Source organism: Rattus rattus, chromosome X (assembly GCF_011064425.1).
Source record: "Rattus rattus isolate New Zealand chromosome X, Rrattus_CSIRO_v1, whole genome shotgun sequence".
NCBI classification, from domain to species: Eukaryota; Metazoa; Chordata; class Mammalia; order Rodentia; family Muridae; genus Rattus; species Rattus rattus.
In genome coordinates this window covers 91,990,587-92,017,710 of record NC_046172.1, presented here as the reverse complement: position 1 = coordinate 92,017,710, position 27,124 = coordinate 91,990,587, and the positions used below count along the sequence as shown (strand labels likewise).

At 40.4% G+C, this 27,124-nt stretch overlaps 3 protein-coding genes across 3 annotated transcripts in view; 2 read left to right on the top strand and 1 right to left on the bottom strand.

Annotated features, from left to right (window-relative positions):
• Positions 1–25,595, bottom strand: part of Nup62cl (nucleoporin 62 C-terminal like) — an 82,486-nt gene extending 56,891 nt beyond the window's left edge. The window contains exons 1-2 of the mRNA XM_032890170.1: positions 25,562–25,595; positions 25,094–25,275 (exon numbers count right to left, since the gene is read on the bottom strand). Of these exons, the coding sequence (XP_032746061.1) occupies positions 25,094–25,275; positions 25,562–25,595 (216 nt within the window). The remainder of the gene's footprint in view (positions 1–25,093; positions 25,276–25,561) is intronic.
• Positions 1–27,124, top strand: part of LOC116888646 (collagen alpha-5(IV) chain-like) — a 760,537-nt gene that overhangs the window by 446,445 nt on the left and 286,968 nt on the right. The gene's annotated exons all lie outside the window — the stretch shown is intronic.
• Dnaaf6 (dynein axonemal assembly factor 6) overlaps positions 25,618–27,124 on the top strand; it is a 51,997-nt gene continuing 50,490 nt past the window's right edge. The window contains 1 exon segment of the mRNA XM_032889934.1: positions 25,618–25,636. The gene's annotated coding sequence lies outside the window, so the exon portion shown is untranslated.

Genomic DNA, 27,124 nt, shown 5'->3' with positions numbered 1-27,124 from the left:
TCAGTACATACTTCGTTCGGTTACGTATTGCTGTTCACAAGCGCAAGTCAATTGGGCAGACAATATACAAAAGTCAGAAAAGAAACTGGAAAGAAATATAGATCCTCAAAGGGAGACAACAGAATAGAAATGCAGCGATGTAATTCTTAAGCAGCCCACCTAATAAGGATTACACATGAATACTACTTAAGTTCCACTTTCCGAGTAACAGCATAGATGTTCCTATCAATAGTGTCCCTTTTGGCAGAAAGACTTTGTGGTAATATTGCATTCTTGCAGGAGTGAAATGAGCATACACAGACTGTGGCAGCCAATCCTGCAAGAGTTCTTGAGGTGGTATCAATACTAATATTGGTACTGCTGCGGATGGATCCCAGATGGTGTTCTGTATATGAATGGCATTATTTTCTTCTTAAAGGCACTCAATTCTTCTTACACTCGAAAAAAATAAATAATCCTTTAGGAAAGGAATTATCTTGTCCAGAGAAGTCTTCCGATAAAAATAACTTGAATTTCTGACCTGCCTGAATGCAAACTTTGCTGACTTCTTTTTAAGGATAATACCTACATTTCAGGACGGAAATGGTAACCCTATAACATCCAATTCAGGTGACTTAAAATAAGCAGGCTATCTGGGAGGAAAAGCTGTGAGAACCTGCTCCATCAGGGGTACTGGCCTACCGAGTATCCACAAAGCCCCGGCACCTTCATCATTAGTGATGGAGGGGAGGGCTAGTCCAGTGGGATGTGCTGCTACTATCAGGTGGGTCCTCACGTTAAAAATACCAGCTGAACAAAGACACAGAGGTGATGAGTAGCAGGTTCATCTACAGGGACTGCTTCAGTTCATAGGCACAGGTTCCACCTTGAGCTTCTGCAAAGCAGAGTCTTTTCCTTCCCCAAGTTACTGAATACTCATGTTTTTTGCCACAATACCCGAAAACAAACCTCAGATAAAATGGCCTCTTCTTCTGAAAGCAGATAATTTAATATATATTTTGCCATGTATGGATTCAGTTGGAAGAAAAAAAGCCAAAGAGTATCTTCTAAGCTGATACTGCACTTGTGTACATGCATACATATGTGCCGTACATATATATGCATGATTTTATGATAAAAACATCTTCAACATTTGACTAAACATGATAACTGAAAAAATTTCTTATTCTAACGGTGGTAGATGAGATACAAAAACATAGTGTTTGTTGTAAAGGCTACAATCTCTATAACATTGGTCAACTGGTCAGGCAGACTGTTGAAATAACGGTGTTTCTCTAAAATGAAATTTCCACTGAGAGTTCACAGAAGCCATGCAGGCAGAACATACATATGGTGGAAGAATTATCGTGCTCAGAAGTCTCAGTGTCCCACAGAGTAGATCTTGAGGTACTGAAATCAGAAAGAACTGATAAAATATAATGCTCAAAAAGTAAAACACCAGGACAAGATTCGTGATGGCGGTGGCCAAAACAGGGGCACTGGAATCATCAAGTGGCAGCTGAAAGCTGATATGGGGCTAGCACATATACAGCAGAGACTGCACAGTATGGCCTCAGTGAAGATGATGCACCCCAACCCTCTCGAGACTACGGAGCCCCAGGGGAGTGGGGAGGTCAAGTAGCGTGGGTGGGGTGGACATCCTTGTGAGGCAGGGCAGGGGAGGTTGTGGGGAATCAGGAGTGCTGGGATGCTGGAACTCGGGAAGGGGAGGTATGGATTAAGGAGGAGAATAAAATCTGGAATAAAAAAAAAAGAATACGCTTTGAGCTTCCTGATAGGCATCTTGAAGAAAAAATAATAAAAGCCTTTAAGAGTATACCATTTTGCATACCTGCTATGGAGCCTTCTGGTAACATATGGGTTGGAAAGTAAAAGAGAGATGAGAAGCAGCCCTCTCTATAAGTTCAGTATAAGAACTCTGTGAGCGCTGTTTGAAGCTGAGTGAAATTGGTTTTAAAATTATAGCTGCTGGAAATTGCCTAAGACTACAGTGTGACGAAGAAACGTTTCTTCAAGAACATCTGCTACAGTCAGTGATCTAATGGTGAGGTCTACATATGGCACACAAATATACCTGCTCTGCCTTCCTCCAGGCCCTTGCTGACTTTGGCTAAGTAACACCCCAGATAGGTGGCTTAAGACTACTCAGCTCCTGCAATCTCAGTCAAGGAGACAGGCTCCCATAGAAATAACAGCCAACATTCTCATCACCTCCTTGCGGATGGAAGGCATAGCAAATTCACAACAGGACGGTAAGAACTTCTATAGACTTGTTGTTTGCACTTCTTTTAGGATAGAAACTCCACCATGCTACAAAGGGTTGAGAATATGAGCCAGGGATTTGCAGTCACCCATCAGTTCATGCCTAAACATCTTTTGCAGTTCATTCCCCCCAAGTGAAGATCAATGGCTGTTACCTGCCTTTAAAAGTCCCCTCTTTGCACCAGAGCTAACAGCTACTCCTGAAACAGAGAGCTCCCAAACTGTCCCCAAAATGCCTTTGTAAAACAGACGTAAATGGTCCCATGGGTTCCCTTTTTATAAGATGAAGATTTACATTTGATGAAGCAAGTAAAAAGGTGACAGATGCTGGTGGTAGTATGCCACTCCCCCTAGTCTACCAGAATAATGGAAAATTAAACACTGATCTGGCCTTAGCATGAACAAATCTCTTCTTGGGACTAGTATTTAAATAAGAAAAAAAGACACAAGCGCGTGTTCTACAATTTCAATCATATAGAAGTCTCCAGAATGGGCAAAACCATTGACAGAAAGTGTGTTTCATTGAGTGGTTGGCAGGAGCTGGGATGGAAGGGTTACTTGATTGTGGGTATTTTAACTGGGACCCAAGGGGTTTCTTTTACCAGGGTATTGAAAATGTCTCAAGTTACGATGCTTTTGGTGATGGTTGTATGTTCTGGCTGTATTAAAACAGATTGGCCACAATTTCAAGAGAGTGAATTGCAGGAGGTGTGGTGTATGTCAATTATACTGTTGTAAGAAAACACATTATCATCTCAGGAGAAGGAAAAAAACAGCATTTGACAAAAATACAAGGCCTTTCATGATAAAAACTATCATTGTGAACTTAAGAATGAGAGAACGTCCTCAACTCTACTAATGATTTTTTATGTACATAGAATAGCAAAACTATTTATTCTGCTACCATATGTGATGTAATGCTCTCCCAGTTGGTCAATAGCTTTAATTTTCTTACTACACCTAGCCAGTGGACAAATCTTTGTGTCATTTTTCCTGTATGTATAGTCTAATCTAGATCTCAATATCCCATGTTTTAAAGAGCCTTCCTTCTAACATCAAAGTATTTCCAATCTAATCTTTCGAGAAAACTACAAAATTCATGCCCTACATTGAGAAAATTTCATATAACTTGATGACAAGAACTCAAACTTCACCTCCTAATAGGACATCAGAAGAAAAACAGAGAAAATGGACTATATTAAAAAACGATGCGAAGTGGCGCATATGGGTGGTCAACGTTTAAATATGACTAAGGTATCTGCCATTGAGATAGAGGAAATAGCTCTGGAAATGTATCCACAAAGGAATATCTTTATGTCACAGACACTATACCAAAGTGACTAGACAACTGTATAGACTTGGTGATGAAGCGTTTGTGTGGTACAGGTTTGTTATTTTGGTGTTTTCTTTGTTTCTTTCAGAGACAGGTTTATCTGTATACTTTTCTTGCTGTTTCCTCCTGGGAGCTCTCTGTGAAAAAAGACCAGGAGGCCTTGACCTCAGAGATCCAACTGTCTCCTGTCTCCCTGAGAATAAAGGTCATGTACCACTGCCGCTTACTGAATTTTTTAATGTATAGTTTATGACATTTGTTGTTGTAACGTATTCTTGTACACTTGCAAATGCCATATAAAATGATATCTAAAGCTAGAGGTGGTTAAGCTTAATGAAGATGCTTTACCAACCCTAAAGACTATAGCCTTCTATCTCGAGGATCCCATAGTAGGGTGCAGGAGGCATTTGATAGGAGACCAGGAGTATACATATCTCCACAGTGCTATGAATTGCATACCTAAATAGTAAATGTAATAAGAAAATGATATCCTCTACATTACTATTTATCAACAAAAAAGAAGAAACTAATATCAAATGCCAGGGAGATATACAATTATAGTACCTCCAGATCATGGAATACTATGATACTAAAGAATCTAAAAATGAGAGAATCTTTCCATAGCGCAGCTTTTAAACAAATGAGTACTAAAATTACAAGTTAAAAACAAGATACAATGGTAATATAGACGATATTATCTGAGTCTAAAACAGTGGGCTGGAAGCCCTGGGATGGTTCATTCCTCCTAGGGCCCCACCAAACCCCTAACAACTGAGCTCTGTTCACGGAAGCCACTTAAAGAGCCAAAAGAGATAACCCAGCTCAAGAAAAGTTACCTCTGAGCTTTATATGTAAGCCGCAACGTAGCTTGCCAAGCCCATCTCTCTCTTTCTTCTCCTCTCTCTCTCTCTCTCTCTCTCTCTCTCTCTCTCTCTCTCCACACACACACACACATATATATATATATATCTCACATGCATACACATATGAATGTGCCCAGTAATCATAATTTCTAAGGTGGGAAGGCTGAAACAAAGATTTTGTCCTGAAAAAAGGTTCTGGGAAGAACACCAGCGTGGTGGTTAGCAACTGGGTATAGAAAACAGAGAGGGTTGCAGTGCACAGGGGCATGGTCCTATTTATGGGAATTTATAGTTTATTTTGAGACCGATAGCCTATATTGTTACAGAGTCCAGAAAATTACATGTTCTTGTAGCCAGTGTGGAAACATTACTTACAGTTTCATGTTCACCTACTTTAAAATATTTTCCTCTTTTCACCTTTAATTCGTACCATGTTTCTTATGATTAATATTTTGGCAAACAACAGTATCCAGCTATTACAGTTCATTTATTCATTATGGTTAGCCTCTCTCCCTTACCTGGATTTGAAATGTAAACTTCATACAGGTATGTTTTTCTGTGTCTAAAATATTTCTATGATTATTAGTTTTTTCTTCCCTATACCTGTTATATGGTAGAAACTCAGTTATGGCCCTCGAATTGACGCTTATTTTCATTACTAACATTTTAAACCTATAGGAAGAACACTGACTTACACATTTTTGTTGTTATGTATTTTCCTATAAAAGCATCCATCGTTACAAAACATCAGGATGGCCAAGTCTCAAATGCATTTATTCTCGTTTGAATTCTAGAATCTTTTCAAGTTCTTCATTCCTTTCCTTCTCCCCAAAGAACAATCATGGCTCATAAATGCATTCATGGGTACATAGATTAATTTGGAGGTAAATTTACATTTTATTCTTACTGAGTCTGTGCATACATTGATCTGTTCATTATTCAGTGCATCTTTTGTATATTTCAATAAAATTGGGTTTTTCCATCTAATATATTTTCAAAGTTTTATTCTAGAGTATTTATAGTACTTGGTTGAAATTATTAATAGACGCTTTTCCTCATGTATTTCCAACAACTATTACCTAAACATGACAACTATTGATTTTTTGTATTGTTGCATTATTTTTATGTAAATGGCTGTATTACTGAAACCTCTTCACTAGCTCTAATTAAATTTCTACTTGATTTGTACCCCATATTTTTTAAATCCTGATCATTTATCTCGATCCTGGCACAATTTCGGTGCTGTCTTAAATCATAACCAAGGAAGACAAAGCTAAGGAAGCAAAAACTATTTAATATGGCTTGGTTTTAAGTTAAATGCTCTTACCTCTAAAATGAAAAGGACTTGGGGATATTTAACCATGTGGTGTAAATAGGTTCTTATATAGCACTGTTGATATTTTAAATCTGTGTTTGTTGGAAGAATGACTTCTGTACAACATGGGACATTTAACAAGCTCTGCTGACATGCCACTCAGCACCTGCCTTACTACAGGTTACTTACACATCCATGTTTACTTCCTGCTCTAGTATATGATCACAAGTTGAAATTGAATTAAAAATATAATCCATTGTCTACCGGTGGGTTTACTACTATGAAGACACACCATGACCATGGCAACTCCTTATAAATGACGTGAGTGGGGCTGGATTTTCAATTCAGAGGTTTAGCCTAATAATAAGTGGGTGTGTGCAGGTGAATGTGCTGCAGAAGAAGCCAAGGTTCTTCTGCATCTATCACCCAGGCAACAAAAGAAATTATACTAGGCATGGCGAGGCATCTGAAGCCTCAAGCTGGCTGATGACCACTACCTCCAACAAAGGTCATACTTCCCTAATAGTGCTTGCTCCTGTGAGCTTAAGGGCCGCATTTTCATTTAAACCCCATCCCGCCAACTGACACATGGGTAAGGAGAATGCAATGTATAATGGCATATGAGTTAGATGCCTGAAGAAATGAATGGTGCTGAAATTAGACTGAGTAATGTCAGACCAAAAACCAGAGAGGTGTGTGAGAGATTGGAGAACATTGGGAAAGAGGTCCAAGGGAGATGGAGGAAGAAATGGTGAGTGCTTCTCTTTTCAGAAATATATTGTATATGTCTACAAAATTCTTTTTAAATATAATACAACTATATTATTTTTTAAAGCCTCTGCATAAAGCAAAAAACATGGTCAACCCTCTGATCCAGGAAATATGGGTCCTTGAGAGGGATACAGTATTGTTTAGCCAAATTGCCATGGCATCACACCTTCTGAATGTTTGTTTATATACCCATAGACAAATGTTTATTCAGCACCTAGCCCTGATAGCTACACAAAGGTATAAATAGTGACAGAGGAATGCTCAATGACCCCCAAACCAGACAGACAGTAAAGCTCATCGAACACTTTAGAAGTAAGACGAAAAAAAAAAAAACCAAATAGAAATCTGAGAAAACATTTTGCTAAGTAATTATCTTCTATGCAAGACACATTAAATTGCAACCCTGAGCTCCCCTATGGCCTGGGATCAAATTGCACTGGATCTACCCTTTGCTGGAGAATGGACCCATGAGTGTCCAGAGAATGGGTGGAGGCCTCGAGACCTTAGCTTGCTTATTGCTGCATTAGGTCCTAGTACAGGTCCAGGGAGGGAGGAAATCACTGTCCACAGTTGTGTGCCCATTGCTAACCTCAGCAGGTTCAATTCTTTCAGTTCTAATCCCACAGATAATCCCCTAAAAGCAAATGGATCACAAAAGCAAAGCAGCAAAAGTCATGAGTCTCTGAAAAGGGGATTTGGCAACTAGGCGGAAATTTGGTTATAACAAGGAAGGAGATAATAAAACTGGGAAAAGTATTCACAGAAGGCATTCTGCCTACATGGAAATTATCAAAATACTTGTGGGGACTTTCCTTCTCTCTTTGGAGGAGGAGGAAAGAGGCAATGGGGAAAGGGTGTGTGAAGTGTCTTGGAATGACTGAGGGGCAAGGCGCTCTGCGATTAGGGATAGATAAATGCGATTAAAGGGAAAAGGTGCTGCTATTTCTCACACACAAGCTGTTGTAAATTTATTTAGTGTTTAACAAAAGTAATAGGAAAACAAAATCAATTTTAAAACACCAAATAGCAAATAAGAAGAGAGAGTGGATAGGAAAAACAGAAATGGAAAGCAAGAACAAATATGAAAAGAAGAATTACAGTGGCGCTTTTACATCTGTGATCCAGCGCACTTGGGAGCCGGAGGCCAGGAGGGTGAAAGAAAGTTCAAGCCAGAGCTCAGCCTGCAGTAAAGATTCAAGGGTAGCCCCAGATACATGAGACCACCTTTTAAAAAAAGAAAAAGCGATTCCAAAACCGCAAGAACAGAAGATAAAAAGAAATGCTTCTAAGCCAAACACATGCTTTTACAGCTTTTCATCAGAGCACAAACCTTGAGAATCAGCAATTCTTCAGCCTGGCCCGACAAACCAAGCCCTGGCAAAGCAAATAATAAAAAATGAAATATCGGCTAATATAACAATAATTCAGGACCATGTTAAGTAGTCTGTGTATACCAATCAGAAAGGCCTGACAGTGGTTAAAAATAGACTGACCGGCATGTCTTGTAGTGTATAAAAATTCTACTGAAAACAACAATTACGTGACAGGCTAAAAGATAATAAAGAATGTATCCCCATGCTACATTAATCAACAGGTAGGAAGATTCAGTGTATTATTATTAGATAGTAGACTTCGAATTAAATGAGTACCATAGAAAATGGAAGATTTTATAATAATTAGGGGTCAATCGCAAGAAGACATCTAGCAGTTCATCAATACTAAATAATGGCGCTTCAAAACACAAAGGTAAACTAAAAAAAAATACTGGCAGGAAAATGTCACCATGCAAGATTCAGCGCCTCTCTCTTACTAGCTCATGAAGGCAATTAAATATTAGCAAAGATACAAAGGAACTCAAAAAACAACATTAACCACCAATGTGCAAAGCTGATGTTTATAAAAACAAAACAATAAAACTGAAGCAAAAAAAAACTTTGCTGGAAGTACACATTTCTTTTTCAGAACATCAGGTAAAACCAATAAACCCACTTACACTCACCCCACACGTGTTTTCAACAGCAATCCAGTCAGAAAAACTAGGCATATAGGCGGGAAACTGAAAGGAAACCATAAAAGAGAAAAATTTACAATGGGGAGGAAGGGTTGAGGGGAATAGATCTAACAGGAAAGTGAAAAGAGAGGCGTGTGCCCAGGAGGAGGAGGAGTGTTTGGACCATCAGAGGCAGGAGAACGAGAAGGACAGGGAAGGGAGGATTAACTTACAAGAGCAAGTATGTTTTGGAAAATGCTAATGAAACTCTCCAGTGCTTTGCATGCTAATAATTTAAAAAAAACCAATAAAACAAAACTAAAAGAAATCATGCTCAAAAATATGAAATCTCCCAAACATTTGGAGAGCAAGCACACTTTAAAATAATTGAGTGGTTCCAATAGGAAGAAATTAAAATGTGCTGAGTGTGAATAGAAATTAAAATATACCTATAATCCAAGAAACAAGCACCTAGCCAGACAAATTTGCAGTGCAAATGTAGACATTAAAAGACAAAGAAGGCATAATCAACAATATAGGGTTCAACTCAGAAATGTCCAAACAAACCCAAGGCAAAATGAAGAAGAAAACACAGGGCAGAAATCAATGACGTTAAACTTCATAAAAACCACAGAGGAAAAATCAGTGCCATAAACTTCTGATTGTTTAAAATATATCAATATCGGGAAAATTTAAAGGAAAGGGATGAATCTCGGTGGTACAAGTGCTCATATGTTTACACCAGGCCTAATGACCTGGAGTGTGTGCATCCCCTGAACACGAAGAAAAAAAAGAAGACAAGCCAGTTAAATGTGATGTCTCTGTATGATTCTAGTGATACTCAGTGAGGTGGCACAGGAAATTGAGCCCAGAAACTTGCAGGCTACAACAGCATATACAAGCGATGCGTCCAAAAACAGGGTGAAATGAAACATTTGAAGCTATGCGGCTTCTACACCTGTGATTACCTAGCAGCACACATGGACTGTCTTTTCCTATGTACACACACGCAGACATCATACACCCACACTCACACACTGATGCACGTGGCCCCGCGCAGTGCACACGAAATAAACAACGAACAAACAAACGTAAAAATTAAAATCCCACCTGAACAGCACTTCTGTCTTTTGTAAAATCATTATTATACTAACATTCAAACTCTACAAGAGAAAGTATTCATGTAACAATACATTCCTTTTTTTTTCTGGCGCAGAGAAAGACATCCATGAAGATATATAGATGGGAACATGGCATTGGAAAGATATTCAACATCAGTAGCCAACTTGGAAATTGCAAATTAAAGCCACAATCAAATCATTATCTACCAAGAATAAAACTGAAAAAGAAAGATAACTTCCTAAGTATATGGTGACAGTAAGAACTGGATCATACATATTGTTGGTGAGTGAGTATGCAAAATGCTTACGATTCCTGGAAGAAGTTTGGCAGTTCTTTTAAAACTGAATATGCTCTACCATGTGAGCCAACAATTACATTTATGGGCATTTGTTGTCCCTATGAAGGAAGGATTATCATTTAAACAAATGTAAGAGAAGTATTTATATGAGGCTTTATTTGGAATGTGAAAGAATTTTATCTATTTGGATATTTCCCAAATTTACGTAGTAGAATAATGATACCTGATATAAACCAGTGTTTTACCCCAACATACTGGTTGGATCTGTCCTTGAGTGGTTTAATGCTATTTTTCCACAAAGGTCCGATGGAAAGACAAGATGAGCTTACGACACTCTATGCCTGTCTCATATCTAGTATTGTGACATCACAGCATGAAAGTCTTTGTCAGATACAGGGGCTAATTTCTCCATTTTCATAATTGAGGAAATTTATCCTATAAACTACAGTCTCAAATACTGTTTAACAATGAGCAAATAGTTAAACTGCAATATATGTCAAAAAACAAACAATCAAATAAACAAAAAAAACAAAGACTTGATATACCCACAATGATGAAGATTTGCCGTAAGTTTAAAAGAACTCCCTAAGAATCCACTATAGTTTAATGCATATTAATTTTGTATACCGCCAGATTAAAACCACTCATTTAAAATAACAACCATTAACCTAGAACAGGTTGGTAATTGTAAACGCTTGTTGATTCGGTCAGGAAAAAAAAAAGTAAACTATATATAAAGAGCCAGTATTGAGATATCCTTACCTTAGTAAGAGGTAGATATGATTCCCTAAAGAGTAGTATCTCATACATGTATAAGATGCTTCGTGATGATAAACATAGTATTCTGGCGAAAATATATACCACAGTCATTGTTTATGAGTAGAGAAGCAGGGTATGTTGACATAAACCTGTAATCCCAGCATTCAGGAAACCTAGCTTTCTCAAATAGCTTATGCAATTTTGTAGATATTGGGTCTTACATGGTTGTTCTTAAAAAGTAAGTTTAGTTTTAGAAGAAAATCTCAATCCACAAGAAAGCATCCCTTTAATAAGATTTCTTGTGCTATTTCATGATATGACTTCAAAGTGCTTCTGCATTACAGTATCCTTAAAAGGTGACTTTTCTCAATGAGGTCAGGGAGGCTAGGAGGCACACCCAACTTCCATCCAGCATCGAGTAACTACTGATGATAAATCCAACCACAATTGCCTAAGACTCTAAAATAGGGAGGCTTCTCCCAAAATACCTTCAAGCAGAGAGGCTCATGCCTTCAAAAGAAGCTGAAACTGAAAAAATTGCTTTGTGGGTCCCAGGCCATCTAGAGACACAACATGGAGATGCTGCCTCAAAAAAAAAAAAAAATTATCATAATTCTATGAAATTCAAGAGGGAGATGTGTACAAACAAGGTCATTATAGATGTAAACAGGAGAAGCTGGGTAGGCAACTTCACTTCATGTGATCTATGCCCTACCAAAGTCAGAAAACTTCTTCAGCTCTGTAATAAATCCATAAGTTGCACAGCACAGAATTCATACTTGATGTCTTCTGGCAGGAAATGTCGGTTTCTAACACTATCTTGAGGTGAGGCATAATCCAAATGTCCCTCTGTTCACACTCTAACACCCATCTGCTTTCTAAAAAGCGAACTAGCCATATACATAGAAAGAACCTAGCTGTTTGCTCTCACCCGAAGAAATGCAGTTCTACCTAAGTGTGGGATTGTGATACTGTCATGGCAATCCTGCTGTCTACACAGCTGAGTACAGGATGGTACAAAGTAGCTGGGACCAGGATCTCAAAATGGGAACCAGCGGAGTGAAGGAAGAATCACCCCTTAGTGGTGAGGGAATGTCGTCACTGCAGGCTGAAGGGAACCTACCTGGGCATAACATGACTCCTCCTTAACTAGAAAGCTGTGACTCAGACCCTAAAAGGGGTAAGTGACTGAAACTGGCCTGGATAACTGCTGCAGGTATGAAATATTCTGGATGGGAAACCAAATGGAATCACTTCCTCTTGATTGAGATACTCAGAAAGAGACAGAGAGAGACAGACGAACTACAGAGACAGAATTTTAAGAAAAACAAACATTCAGGGTCAGGCAATTGCTTGCGCTTATCCATGAACAGCGAGGTTTTCACTTTAATTACATATATTTTAAAGGCCCCAAAAGAATGATTGTTGATGTAGTAAATCAGAATCATACCAAGTCAATGATCTTTGGGACACATAAAATGAAGGTACTCTTCAATGAAATAGAACAACACAGAATCAGAAAAGCATGAAAATATGTTGATTCGTCCAAAAGGCAAGAGAGCATCCTATAAGAACAGATGAATATGAAAAAGCATGGAAGAGCATTCAAAAAAAAAAATGGATGTTAGCAGCTCTAAAAAAGGGAAAAATGTTTAACTCAAGATCTGGCGTAGCGACCCACAGCACTAGGCTGGATTCCCAGCACTAAAAGCATTCAAAACATAGGTTAATAACTACACATAACTGAAGAATATATGAAGTCATGACCAGTAAAGACTGTCAGAGCCAAGGTGATGACTGCCAGAAATAAGGAAAGCAAAAAAAGATATGGAAAGACACACACAGATATTCCAGGGATCACCAAGGAATATAGAGAATAAAACAGAATATTGGAAAATCATAGTATTAAGTATATTAAAGTAGAACTAAGAGAAAGTAGTTCTTCAATTTCAAGAGCGCTAATTACAAGCAAACGCTTTCAACCAACACATACACATACATCGACACACTCACACACATCCACACACATCCACTCACACACACATGTACTCATACGTGATATCCCGAAATACTGAAAATTAAGTAAACTCTGGCTTTAATGAAAGAAAAAGCCAATAATAAGCGACAATAACCAGATTGTGACAAGAGGTGCTTCATTATCACAAAATAAATGTTGAAAGACAATACCAAAGCGTATTCTTCAGGAGTGCTAGGGGAAGATCATTGTCTTATTTTATAATCTCTTATCTCAGTTAACGGAAACAGGTAAATTTGGTACTAAAAATCTGCTTTTTTGCACAATAACTATAAAAAGGCAGTTTTAAACAATCAGGTTTAAAATACTCCACTAAAAACCCAAGTCCATTATTTTATGTACTGCACTGACGAAGAAGGACAAAAAGAAAGAAAAAAAAACATCAACCTAATACTTTTAATTTAGTTAACTTTTACTTTTTTTAAAAAGCTCCTTTTCGTGAATTTTATCAACTTCACATAAAGTGACTAAACAAAGTCAGGCATGCAGAAGCATGTACATGATCCCAGAAATCTGGTGTTGAGGCCAGGATGATCCCAGTTCAAAGCCACCCCTGGTCCAAAAACAGAAGAGGGAGGAGGGAGAAAATGTAAAGGGAGTGGTGCAGGAAAGAAGTGAGACAGGAGAAGAGAAGAAATTGAGGGAAAAAAAGTAAAACAAAAAACATATGAAACTACTATATAATCTAACCATCTCAAATCTCTCTACAGGCGCTATCACTACAGCACTTTTGAAAATATTCATTTATTCTGTACTCCTTTCACATTCTCCTTGCACCCTCTCTTTATGTCCCTCCTTTCTGCCTTTCCCTCTCTCCTCTTCTCCACGCCTGTCACATTTCAAGTAAGATGTCACTATATAGTCCCAGGCTGGCTTTGAACAAAATCCTCCTCTGCTTGTCTCCATAGTATTTGGAATTGAAAATGTCACCACCATGCCTATTTTAGAGCACTCTTTCTCTCCTCTCCTCACCCATAAACATCCATGTTTTATTATACACAGCTATTACTAAAAGCAAAGTTTATCTCAAACATTTTAGACAGATTTAAAGTCCTTGGCTATAAAAAAGCCATTTAAGCATGTCATGCACTGAACCCTGCCTTACTCACAGTATTTTCCATCATAATAATTATACATGCCGTAAGTATGCTGTTTAGATCCTTTTACATTTCCTAAAAGGAAAGACAGTATCAAACCATAAAAAATAGAGAGAATGAACAAACAGACATTTGTTTAAAATATTACCAAATTATTCTTTAATCAAGAGATAGTTACTTTTTGCTCAAATATCAAAGCTACAGAGTTTCAGTGTTAGAGTCCTATTACTGTTATTCTTTCATTTTACATAACAATTTAAAAATAAATATTCTTACCAGTGAGGTCAGACCATTGCTCTGAATAAGCTGAGCAGAAAAACATAGACTGATCATCTAATCTCATAAAACTTAGGGCAAACTCTACCTTGTTGCCACTTAAACCAGAAAGCCATGTAGAATGAAATATTAATCCAAACTCCACGCCCCCAAATATCAAGCAACTTACATCGTGTAAGCTTTAAAGAAGTTTCTTCAGCACTCATACCCCTCCCTCCCCTGCCTGCCTGCCTGCCTGCCTGCCTTCCTTCCCAGCCCTTCCTTCCTTCCTTCCTTCCTTCCTTCCTTCTTTCCTTCCTTCCTTCTGGAAACCACTTTTGCTATATACCTTTTAACCAACTGTAAACATAGAAACTAGCATTCCTTTGCTCCATTTGCGTACTGATAATTGAAATCTGTTCAACATACTCCTCCCCACAACTGCTGCCCACTAGGAGTCAAGCCATCCCCATCTCTGAGCTTTTCACCCCAGCTGCCTACCATGCAAACGTTGATCCTAGAGATTTTCACGTTGCTTGTGTGCACAAGGAGGATTAGGATATCAAGACTACCACCTGGACAGCACACGGTCTCAACTAGTTTTCATTTCTGAGGTTAAAATATGAAGCAGTACATATTCCTTAAAATTGAGTATTACTATCATGGGTTTTAGAGGGAGACAATAGCTCAAAAGGACCATGTTGAACGAGCTAATCACTGGATGCTTATTTTAAGAAGTTATCTATACTTGCTTTTAACGGCTTATAGCTGTGATCTCCATTTGGTGAGTTCCATGTGGAGATAAATCCAGTCTCAGGAAGGAGGTACAGTAGAGAGAGAGAGTAAGAGCATGATGCTGTATTTAATTTGTCTAGGTAATATTTCTCTCCTGGGCTCTAGTGCTATGTATATATAGGGAGTATATTAGATTTTTTACTGTATGTAATTATATGCTTTTATGTTTATAGATTCCCATTTACCCAAATCATGAAATATAGCTATATCTATGATAAAGGTGCAAGCTGATGAAAATCCCAGCATTTGTTAATCATGATGTTGATCTTGTAACAGGAAATTTTGGCATATTTTGACAAGGTCTCACTGTGCAGCCCTGGCTGCCCTGGGACTTAATGATGTACTCCCAGGCTGCCCTTGAATTCATGGCAATCCTTCTATCTCAGCCTCCAGAGTGCTGGGATCTAGGGTATGAACCACTGTGACTGACTCTTGGAGTACAAATGAACACTTTCAGATTTATGGGCTGTCATTAGTACCTGCAGTGCACACTGCAAAGGAAAAGACAGTGCTTGAGTAGCCATAAAAGATGACCTCGCCTACCACCCTTTATTCTTCTTTGCTGAAATGCTGAAAACCTAATTTTCAATTATAGCATTGCCTTTAAGTTGTTTCTAATTGACTTGGGCTATAAAATCTCTTCAAATCATTTCTTTCAGAAGGTGACTTTGTGCTAAAAAACATGAATCAATTATTTCCTTCATCTAAGTAGCAGACCTTAGTGCTGAGAGTGACTTTTTACCCAGCTATAGTTTCTAATAAGAGCTATTTTTCAAGTACCATCGTTGCATGATTTGTCCATTCTCTCTAGAATTCCCATTTATTTTTGCTTCATTGTGTTTACATAAAAACAACCATTGAGGGACCTTCTACATGGAACTTGTGCTATTATTACTCTCTCTGGCAACAATTTTCTCTTCCATCAATGTGAAGGATCTGTTTCTTGCTAAATTACATTAAATCATATTTTGTCTGAGCTCAGTGCTGCCTTGCTATTTGTTTGTTTGTTTGTTTTTTGGTTGATATTTGTCTAGTACATCTTCTGGCTCATCACTTTTTAGGTGTCACTTTAAGATTCTTGTAAAAATCATAGTTAATGTTTTCTAAAGAAGTGTTTGCAGTGTAGTTGGGGATGTGCTGAGTTAAAGAAAAAGCTGGTGGGGAGATTCTCAGATCCAATTCACTAGCCTACTCAGCTTCCAATGGGTTTCAATGTTCAAACCTGAATTGTCCATGGGAGGAAAGATGTATTACATTGTCTGATTATTTTTTAATTATAAAAAATTAATATTAAAATACATCATGACTATCTCAATGAGTGAATAACTGCTTTGTTACTTTAATGGGACTGACATATGTGTTTTCTTCAATATTACTTTCTGCATGTTGGCGGTAAGTTTTCTTTACTTGATTACTTTGTCCAAGTTTAAATAGATATTCTAATTATAATCCTTAATTTAGGAAATATCGCCTTAACGGGAAATAGTTCCTTTATGGTTTTTCAACCCTGAAGATAATCCAAAGGTCCTACATTTGATAAACAGGACAATGGTTCACACTTTTGATGTCCCTGTACAGGTCGTATTTTCTTTAAAAGGAAAAACAAAGAGCTATGTAGCTGTGTACATCTCTGGGTCAACGTCGGTGGGCTACCTGTCTGTCTCTTGATACCTTTTTCCATGTGCTGAAAGCTTGTTTTCTCCCCTTTCTGTGTCCACAGCCTGCCCAAGCCACTCTAAGTACATCGTAGCTTTGCAGTGTTGAGTCTGTGCTGCCACAATTCTATCTCGGATGACTGAACAGAAGTACACACATTTAAAGAAAAATGATGACTAATAACGCCTTGCGCGAAACTACAAGCCTACGCCTGGAAGGCACTGCTCACAGCTCACTTTTGAGGGCTGTTTGAAGCAGCGTGCCAGATGTTCTCAGCCACGCCAGTACAAATCTAAATAAGGCTTCTTAAATTAGCTAAATTACTGGAGGGAAATGAAACAGCTCACTGAGTGCAAATACCTGGCAGACTGTGCTGGACCCAAATGCATGGGTGCATCGCTTTCCTTGTTTCTAAATTTTGCTGGTTCCACTAGGTGAGAAATCAAAATATTTTTTTAAATAATTCACTTCAAAGGCTCTCAATAAAATTACCTTATCTTTAATTCAATTTAATTAAATACTATGTGAAAGCTTTTCCAAAGATTTAAATACCGGAGTTATCCTTGATGTTGTCAGTGAAGGATCAACAAATCCAGGGGTAATTATAGAACACCAGCTGAGCAGAAAACTGAACATAAATTGAATTTTCAAATCAAAAATACATTTATTCATTTATCTTACGCAAATTAACTGCATTGTCCTTTCCCTGACTGTCATTTATCTGTTTATTGATCTAGGAACATTTTTAGGTACTAGGACAGATCTGGGATCAATAAATGAGCAGTAGGACACTTCAGAAAACAAACAGTGTGTCACTCAACTCCTAAGCAGAGACTAATTATAAAGGGAAATGTATTGAGTCTAAAAATTCCTTGTTAATGTTCCATATGAAGGAATTCTGATCTGATGAAAGCTGGAGAAACTCTATTTTCTGTAACACTCCACACATGTTTTAAAGAGAAGCATCTATTAAGTAAAAATGGACATAATAATTGTATTTTGATAATAATCGCTACAACATTAGGAAGATGATCAAAGGGCTCAAATGGAAGAAAGATGAATTCAAGCCTGGGTGCCTATTAGAAGTCATTTTGGCAAATTAATAGCCAGAGGGCTTTTGTCTCTCAGGTGGTATAAACATTTGTTCTGGATTATTTGTACTATTATTTCCCTACATTTTTGACCATAACTGTCGAGAGGTAACCACCATAGAAACTGGGTCATATAATTTATTAAAATTGTTCCCACCTTCTTAGAAGGCAAATAGTTTATTTTTCCTTGGAGATAGCATTTTCTAAAATGCCTAGTTACTTGACAAACCTCTGAGAGTTCCATGAACACTTTTCCTCCCAGGAACACTCGATGAAAGGTCTGCCAGAAATGCAAAAAATGCACTATCAAATAACAGTTGAATTTCTATGAATAGCCACATCTGATGGGTGTGTGAGTTCTTTAGCATACCATTCATTAGAAAAGTGCGGGAAAGGCTAAAAGAGCTCAAATCGTTGCAGAAGAAGAGCTACGTGATCTACCAAGATATATAAAAAGCCTGTATAGAAAGCACTGAGGCTGAGAGTTAAGTGAGCTAATTCTCAAAGCACACTGACTTTATTTACTACTAATGGTCTGGATGACAACTCTATGAATATTCTGCATGGCTACTGACAGGAGTTTTATTTTAAAACCCTATTAGCGTGCAAAGCAACAGCTGGCGATGTGGGATTTGTACACACATATTGAGAGGAAATGGGGAAGAATGCATATGCACAGGTTTGCCATTTTGCTCTATCAAAGTAAAAATACAGGGCTTCTGATATAGGCTTGGAGTTCTAAGTTCACGTTAAATATCTTATGGAGCCTTGCGCGCTTCTATGATCTCTATTTCAGAAGAAACCTAAAAACCCAAAGACCAAAGACATAAAAGCAGGACTATTTAGGAGGTAAGAGGGAGCTTGGAGGAGGGGTGTAGGAGAAGAGTGGGTAAAGGGCATATATGATTTGAACAAATTATAATAGGATGGTCATGGAAAATGTCACCATGAAACATAATTTGTATGCTACCTAAAATAATAATAATAATAATAATAATACACTTTTTAAACCTCAAAGAAAAGTCTTCAAAATTACAAGTATGATGCTGCTTCTGAGTATGTGTAAGGTCCCACCACCTATGGAAACAAAGAGGGAAATAAATGTACAATATTTGGAAAAGAAAACTTGTAAATTACTAGGCAGCAATCTTCCTCTCTCTGGAATAGTGTTAAAAGTGCAAAGGCATGTGTGTGTGTGTGACAGAGAGAAGAGAGAGAGAGAGAGAGAGAGAGAGAGAGAAGCAGTTAGAATGATTAGAAAAAAAGAGCAAGGTAGTACCCCACCAAGGAAGGTGGGCAAAGTCAAAAGAGGGAATGTAGAGAAGGGGAACTAAAAAAGAGGGCTTTTTAGAGCAGGAAGACCTTAGGGGTGCCTAAAAGGTATAAAAGGACTTGAAGAGAGTGTAGAGCATATGAAAAGGAGGAGGAAAACCCAAGAAAAGAGGTTTGGGGAGGGGAAGAGAGTAAAATATTGAACAAAACTGGTAAATAAATCAAATAATGATGGAAACACAAAGCGAGAGCGCTTCAAAGATGTCTAACATGAAAATTGGTCCAAAAGTTTGGAGACATAGGCGCAAAAAAAAAAAGAATAAAATAAAGATAGAGAATAGGTGAATACACAGACTAGGGAGGAAGGAAAGGAAAGAAAAGAAAAATGTTGGCATTTAAAATGTGTTAAAAATAACATCTTATATCTTACAAAAAATAAAGAGATCGAGTTAATAAATTTCTTAAGTAAAAAATAAAGTATAGACGCTTTTTGCCTGCTCTATATGTCTGTGTACCACTTGTGTGCCTGGGACCTATGGAGGTAAGAGAAGAGGGTATCCTGATCCCCTGAACTGAGTTACAGGAGATCGTGAGTTAGTGGTATAAAAGCCACTGAACTCAGGTTCTTCTGCAGAAGCAGACAGGATAGTTTCTTAACTCCTGAGGCTCCTCTCTAGATACCACCCTCATTAAAAAAAATACAGAGTTTTATGTACTCAAGGCTACTCTTCCACTAGATAGTCAAGAACAAAGTTGAAGTTCTGATTCTTGCTAAGCATGTTTTCCATGCATTTTTTTATTTACTGGATATGTGTATCGTCTGGCTGTTACATGCAGGCAGTTCTCATGGAGTCCAAAAGAGGGTGTCCAATACTCTGGAATTGGAAATTAGAAGGTTGTGCACAATCCTTTGATCCTGTATGGGCACTGAGCATATAGAACCCGTCCTCTGAAGAGCAACCAGTTCTCTTATCCACTAAGCCACTCTCAGCCATCTATATCTACACACACACACACACACACACACACACACACACATTTTTACTTTTATCAGCCATCAAAATAGGAATTAAAAATAAACTTGAGGCTTTGTTTGTAATGTTATTGTAAAAAAGAGAAAGGTTAGAGTTGGAGGGTGATGGTTTTGGTCAAAATACAGTGCACAAAATTCTCAGAAAAAAATTAAACAAAAAAAAAAAACATTTCTTTTGGAGACTGAGAGATAGCTTAAAGAAGGTAAAAGTTGTACTGATCTTTAAAGATGACCCTAGGTTTGAATACAACACCCCGTCAGAAAGATCACTGTAACCTCAACTTGTATCTGAGGCCTTATGGTCTCCTTAAAAACATGTGAGCCCTTGTATCATGTCTCAAATCAAAAAAGCACCTAAAAAATATATAGCCAAACTTAGCATCTACAGTGAGTGTATTCTATGGTGGAATATCACCGACTATTTTTGCTGTTTGAAAATTATCTCATAATTTTCTGTAAGAGGGATTTTAATGTTCTAGAATATAGAGGACAAAAAAAATTTGGTAGGTGTCAATAAGAGAAGCAAAAGGTGTGCTAAGATCAATTATAGCCTTTCTTATAGTCAACTTAATTGGCTACTTGTAAAAATTAAATTAAAATTAAGAGACATAAAATTTTGGGAAGAAGATATTCCTAAAGAAAGCTAATCAATGTGAGTGTTATTAGGCTTTTGGTCTCCTTTGAGTCAAGTCTGTATTCATATTATTTTAAAAATCATTTTGAAAATAAATGTCTATTTGGTTTAAAAATGCAAATAACTCTTCCATAAAACAGATATTGCAGCCAACTGCTGCTGCTTGAGCACAATAAACTAGCTAATACGCATTCAAACGTAAAGGGGGCAGACACTCTACACAAGTCCAGGCCTCAGGCCTTCCTGTCGACTTCTTAAGTTCAACAGAATGGAAGGCAAAATTTGTATAAACGATTTTTAATCAAGATTTTAGACTGTTAGTTTGTAAACAGAAAACTGGAACTTGGTTATTTATTTTAGGCTAAATAGGATAAAACCAAGTCCCCTAATTTAGAATATTGTTAGGTTATTCAGTCAAATTTAAAGAATATTAAACACAAAAAAAATTCCCATGACAATATTAACAAACAAGTAAACACCAAAACTTGTAAACAAGCTTAAAATCCCTGTATAAAATCTGCGGGTTATAAACAAAGGACTTATGTGAGGAATAGTATAATTATTGGATACAGGATGGGAGAAATTTTCATTTTTAATTTCTTTGAATGCTGGTATAATTAGCTATTTAGCCAGTATTTTAAAGTGGTTACATATATTCTAAAAGACTGTCTAAGTGATATCCTATTTCTATAGCTAGAAACCCATAGAAACCTTCAGGTGTATTTTGCCCAATCTTTTACAACCTTAAAATTTCATGACTTTAGAACAGAATTAGAAGTCAAATTCAGCTACCAGGGCTTAGGCTAGGCAAGGAGGGGAAGCACTATGCACTTCTCTTCCTTCTAGATCTGATCTACTATTAAAGCAGGCTGGACAATACTATTGGATTTAAGTGAGTCAAGGGAGGTCCTATTCTCTGAGAATCACTCACTGACATCAGGAATCTAGGCAAGTCACTGAGTGTCTCAAGTCACGATGTTTCGCAACCTCGAAGTTTCTGCCTGCAAGTCCCTGAGAGGTAGGTTCATCTCGAGTCTGGGAGCCACCATTTTCTATATCCTCTACCTTCTGGAAAACAACACTAGGCCCCAGACTCCATCTTGTAGAGGCAAACCAAATCTCGAAGGGTCCATTATTATCCCTAAAATAAACAGCACTTACTTTTCCAAGTGGGAAGGGGGACTAAACACCTTTACATCTGCCACTGTGCTGTAAACAAACACATAGAACCAATTTCCAGAGCATTCCAGAACAATCTGTGGTTTTGATAAATTCAGTTAAGGGATACGAAAGTAAGTCTGAAACACAGTGGTGTAAGGCCAGTGTTTTTCACAATTAAAGACGATTTATTAATAGATCATGATCTATATCTAAAAAAATATAGTGTTAGATTGTACTTGCACATATTACTGATTTTATAAACATTTCGATTATATCGTCTATTGTGTATTACAGGTACAGTATAAAGTTGTTTTTTTAAATGGAAGTGGCTTGCTACTTAGGCCTTGAACTTGTGATCCTCCTGCTTCAGTCTAGTGCTTTCCAAAGTACAGACATAATCCCTTACACCCAGTTCTTAAAACATATTTCCTTCTATGACTCAGGGTCAAAAGATTCCCAAAACAGTGGCTGAATATTACAAATGTAGAATTAATGAAGAAAGGGGCACAACAAAGACCAAACAAGGAAACCAACTGATATATACATCCATGTATGTATGTATAAAACGCGCTGTAGAACTATCTAGGGACTTAACAAAACGGAAGTCATTTCAACTGTGATCACCCACAGTAACAAGGGGAATGATGGTATTGCTTATTTGGCTAAAAAGTCAATAATTTAGATACTCCCATATTTTTGTTTATCTTACATCATAACAAGCAGAATAATAAATTACTAAAACTTCATTATCACTTCCTCTTCACATATGTGAACTTATGCAGCATAGTAGCCCAGACAAGTGACAATAGTTCAGTACCTTCTGAAATCGAATTCCTCCCTGGGAAAAACAAAAAATATTCAACACTCATCCTATGTCTCCTAGCTTAAATTGGAATCATATATCCACCCACCTTAGACCATTTTTTCCTACCTTTCTCCTTTACAACCTACTAAATCAAGCAATTGTGGGCAACTCCTCTAATATGAAGATACTTTACTTCCCTTATCAAAGGACTAAGGGTACAAAACACCTAGGCTTCCCTTCTCCAGAGCAGGGGAAGCTGGGCACTTTGCCCGGAGACTTTCCCAGGACTTAGGAGGCACTGTGGCTGCAACAGTGCTCTCTCTGCATGAGCATCTTACCAGCTGATCCCTCTGCTTTCTCTCGGGGGCTCCTGGACAGACCTGCTTTTTCTTGGACCGACCGCCTCCCCTGGCTCCTAGACAGACCTGCCCCCCACCCCCATTCCAGGACAGGCCATAGCCCCACCCCTGGGCTCCAGGACAGACCTGATTCCCCACCCCACCCCCTGGGCTCTTGACTGACTAGCTTTCCTGGCCTCGGACGACCTGCTTCCTCCACTCCCCACTTCTCCCCGGGTTCCCGGATTGACCTGCTCCCTCGCGACCCTGACCCTGGGCCTGACGGACCCCTTCTCCTGGATCCCGGACAGACCGCTTTCTCCTGATCCCCAGACGGACCCGCTTTCTCAAGGACCCTGGACGGAACCCCTGACGGATCTGTTTTCCGGGGCTCCTGACAGACCTGCTTTCCCTCCCTGGCTCCCGGACAGACCTGATCCCCCCCTCCTCCGGGCTCCTGGACGGACCTGCTTTCTCCTGGACTCCGGACGGACCCGCTTTCTCCCTGGCTCCTCGACGGACCTGGGCTTTCTCCTGGACCTCCGGACGGACCCGCTTCCTCCTGGTTCCTGGACTGACCCCTCTCTGGGCCCCGGGTTCTTGGACGAACCTGCTTTCTCTGGGGCTAAGTGGACCGGACCTGCCTCTCCCGCCCCGGGTTCTTGGACGAACCTGCTCTTCTGGGGGCCCAGACTGACCTGCTCTTCCCCGCCCCTGGGGTTCTTGGACGAACCTGCTCCTTCTGGGGGGGCCTATGGACTGACCTGCTCTCCCCGCCCTGGGGTTCTTGGACGAACCTGTCTGCCTCTGGGGGCCATGACTGACCTGCCCCCCCATCCCGGGCTCTGGGACGGACCTGCTCCCCCATCCTGCTTCCTGGACAGACCTGCTCCTGCCCCTGCTCCTCCGGCTCCTGGACGGACCTGCTTTCTCCCTGGCCTTGACGGACCCGCTTTCTCCTGACTCTGGACGGACCCTGGCTTCTCCTGGTTCCGGACTGACCTTCTCCCGCCCTGGGGTTCTTGGACGAACTGCTTCTGGGGCCTGCGGACCACCTTGCTCCCCCATCCTGGCCTGGACGACCTGCTCTCCATCCTGGGCCCGGGACGGACTTATTTCTCTCGGACTCACGGACGGACCTCCGGACAGACCCGCTTTCCTCTCGGACTCCCGGACGGACCCCTGAAGGACCTGCTTTCCTCTCGGGCTCCTGGACGGACCCGCTTTCCTCCTGGCCCCGGACGGATCCCCTGGATGGACCTGGCTTCCTCCTGGGCCCCGGACGGATCCTGGATGGACCTGGGCTTTCCTCCTGGCTCCTGGACGGACCCGCCCTCCCCTCCCTGGCTCCAGGACTGACTCTGCTTTCCGGACCCCAGAAGGACTCCCCCTGGACGGATCCTCCGAATGGACCTTTCTCCTGGGCCTTGGACGGACCGGCTTTCCTCCTGGCTCCCCCTGAACGGACCCGCTCCTTCCCTCCCTGGCTCCAGGACTGACCTGCTTTTCTCGGACCCCCAGAAGGACCCCGGACGGATCCCTTGAATGGACCTGCTTTTCCTCCTGGGCTCCTGACGACCGGCTTTTCTCCTGGGCCTGAACGGGACCTGCTCCCTCCCTCCCTGGCTCCAGGACTGACCTGCTTTCTCGGACCCCAGAAGGACCCCTGGACGGATCCCTGGATGGACCTGCTTTCCTCCCGGGCCCCAGACTGACCTGCTTTCTCCTGGACTCCTGGACGGATTCCCTGGACGGACCTGCTTTCTCCTGGCTCCTGACAGACCCCCGATTTGACCTGCCTTCCTCCTGGGCTCCCGGACAGACCCCGACGGACTCTGCTTCTCCTGGCCCTGGGACGGACTCCCCTGGACGGACCTGCTTTCCTCCTGCTCCTGACTGACCTGCTTCCTCGGACTCCGGACTGACCCCCGGATTTGATCTGCTTTCCTGGGCCCTGGACAGACTATTTCCTGCCACCCTGGGCTCCTGACAGACCTGCTTGCTGGACCCTTACGGAATAAAAGCATAATCCTACCTGCCACTCCCGCATCACGGGTTGGTTCCTGATCACTGTCAGACAAATGGGGTGGAACGAGAGCCTAGAAGGACGGAGTCGGTACAACACGTGTTTCTGTCGCGGGAGGGGGGTGTGAAGAGCCAGAGCATCGCGGAGACCAACGCTTTTCCACCCGGGCCCAGGAGTCCTACCTTTCTGCGTCCGCCGCTCGCGATCCGCTGAAGGTACTGAATTCCCAGACCGGGAATTCGCGACCGGGTAGGGGTGGGAGGTTGGAGCGGGGGGCGGCGGAAAAGCTCGCCGCGAAAAGCCTGCGGAACAAACGTTAACGTCCGGCTCTTACCTCCTCGGCTGTGCAAGCTCGCTATCCCGTCTACAAAGTGAAGGCGGAGGCCGAGAGAGAGGCAGTCCGAGAGAAGGGGGCGGGCCCGTACTCGGAGCTACTCTAGCGGAGAAGCGGAGAACTCCCAGGAGCCAGCAGCGACGGATCCCCGGTCGACCTACTTAACTAGAAAGGGCGGCCATAGACGCGGAACGGGACGCGCTGGGATTGGTTGACGCTGGGATTGTTTCAAAGGAGACTCTTTTTTGATTGGCTAGTAGAGTCAAGCGGGAACTACAGGTGGCTGTAGGGGGGTGGGATTAAACAAAGTTGTTACCCAGGCAACAGAGCGACGCACAGCGAGCCGCCATCTATTTTCGGCCCCTAGGCTGTGACCAGAGCACTGACCAAGGTGAGGAAAATAGAAACTTAGGAGGGAAACAGGGTGCTCAGTGCTGTGACTATCGGAGAAACTAGGGAGAACTTAAAATACTAAAGGGCTCAAGGAGATAGCCCTGAAAAGCCCTGTGTTGCTGAAAGTGGAGGCCCAAAGCCCCTCCCACCCTGCTCAATCCCAGAAGCAGGATGTTGTTTCTAGAAAACTAGAGAAGGAATGGGTGCTGAACCTCTAAATATTTCCCAATTTTCCTTTCTCAAATTTCACACACACTCAGTGCCCCCCCACACACCACCACCACCACCACCACCACTTTCCGTTAAAAAAAACAATTTGTAGGTAGGTCTGGTGCTCAAAGTTGGGACTGTACCTTCCGCTTTATGTGAACATGCTGCAGCACTTGACCAGCAAACCTTAATTGGGAAGTGGAGGAGGAGGCTTCAACGTTCAGCAGGAAAGAATAAATAAAATGGCTCCCCACCGCCGGGAGGGAATTTAGTGACCTGAAAGTTCTGAGGCCGCTATTTCACATCTTAAGAATGGAGGCCATGGTCACGCTCACATTTATTGTATTTTTAAGATAGTATTACCAACCAAAGAATAGGAGAGTATTTTGTCATTTTGAATTTACCTTTTTGAAAACACACAATTTGGCTAAAATTGAATCTCAGGAATGGGAAAAACCGAGTTCAGTTGAGAGATAAAGATCATTAATCATGAATTTTTCTGCTATGATAGGGGATTCAGAACAGATTACAGAAGTAAAACAAACCAATTTTTGACCTTAGTAGTACATTTCAAAACTGAAAGAAAAAATTACCAGTTTATGTTTTTTTTTTTGTTTGTTTATTCCCTCTTCGGGCTGGGGGATCGAACTCAGGACCTTTTGCGCTCCTAGGCAAGCGCCTACCACTGAGCCAAATCCCAACCCCAAAGGGTACTGTTTTTTTTTTTTTTCGAGTTAGACCAACCCAGGGCCTTGGCGCTTGCCAGGGTAAGCGCCTAACCACTGAGCTAAATCCCCAACCCCCAGTATGTTCTTTTTATGTAGAAGTGGAATACAAAACTAAGAACAAATTATTGCCAAGTGTAATAAGTTTGCCTGGAATGTGCTTATATAGCACCCCATCCCATTTACTATTTAGGCTCCCTGAAATTTAAGATCCTTCTGCCACAGCCTTCCAAGTACTAGGATAGCAAGCATACTATGTAGTTTTGATGACTCAGGATGAGTCCGGTAAAAATGAAGTTTTCCATCTCAGAATAAAAATTCACTTTTGAGCTCATGTAATACCAGCTACTAGGGAGGCTGAGGTCCTTTGAGGGTCCTTTGAGCCCAGGAGTTCAAGATCAGCTTGGTCGAGTTAGGGAGATCAAATTTTAAAAACAAAAGCAAAGCAACGCATCTTTAAAAGGATGGTAGACACTCCATTTTTTTTTTAAATAAATACCCTAGATAAAATGGAGACACAGGAATTATTAAATCAAGTGAGGTTTAGGATT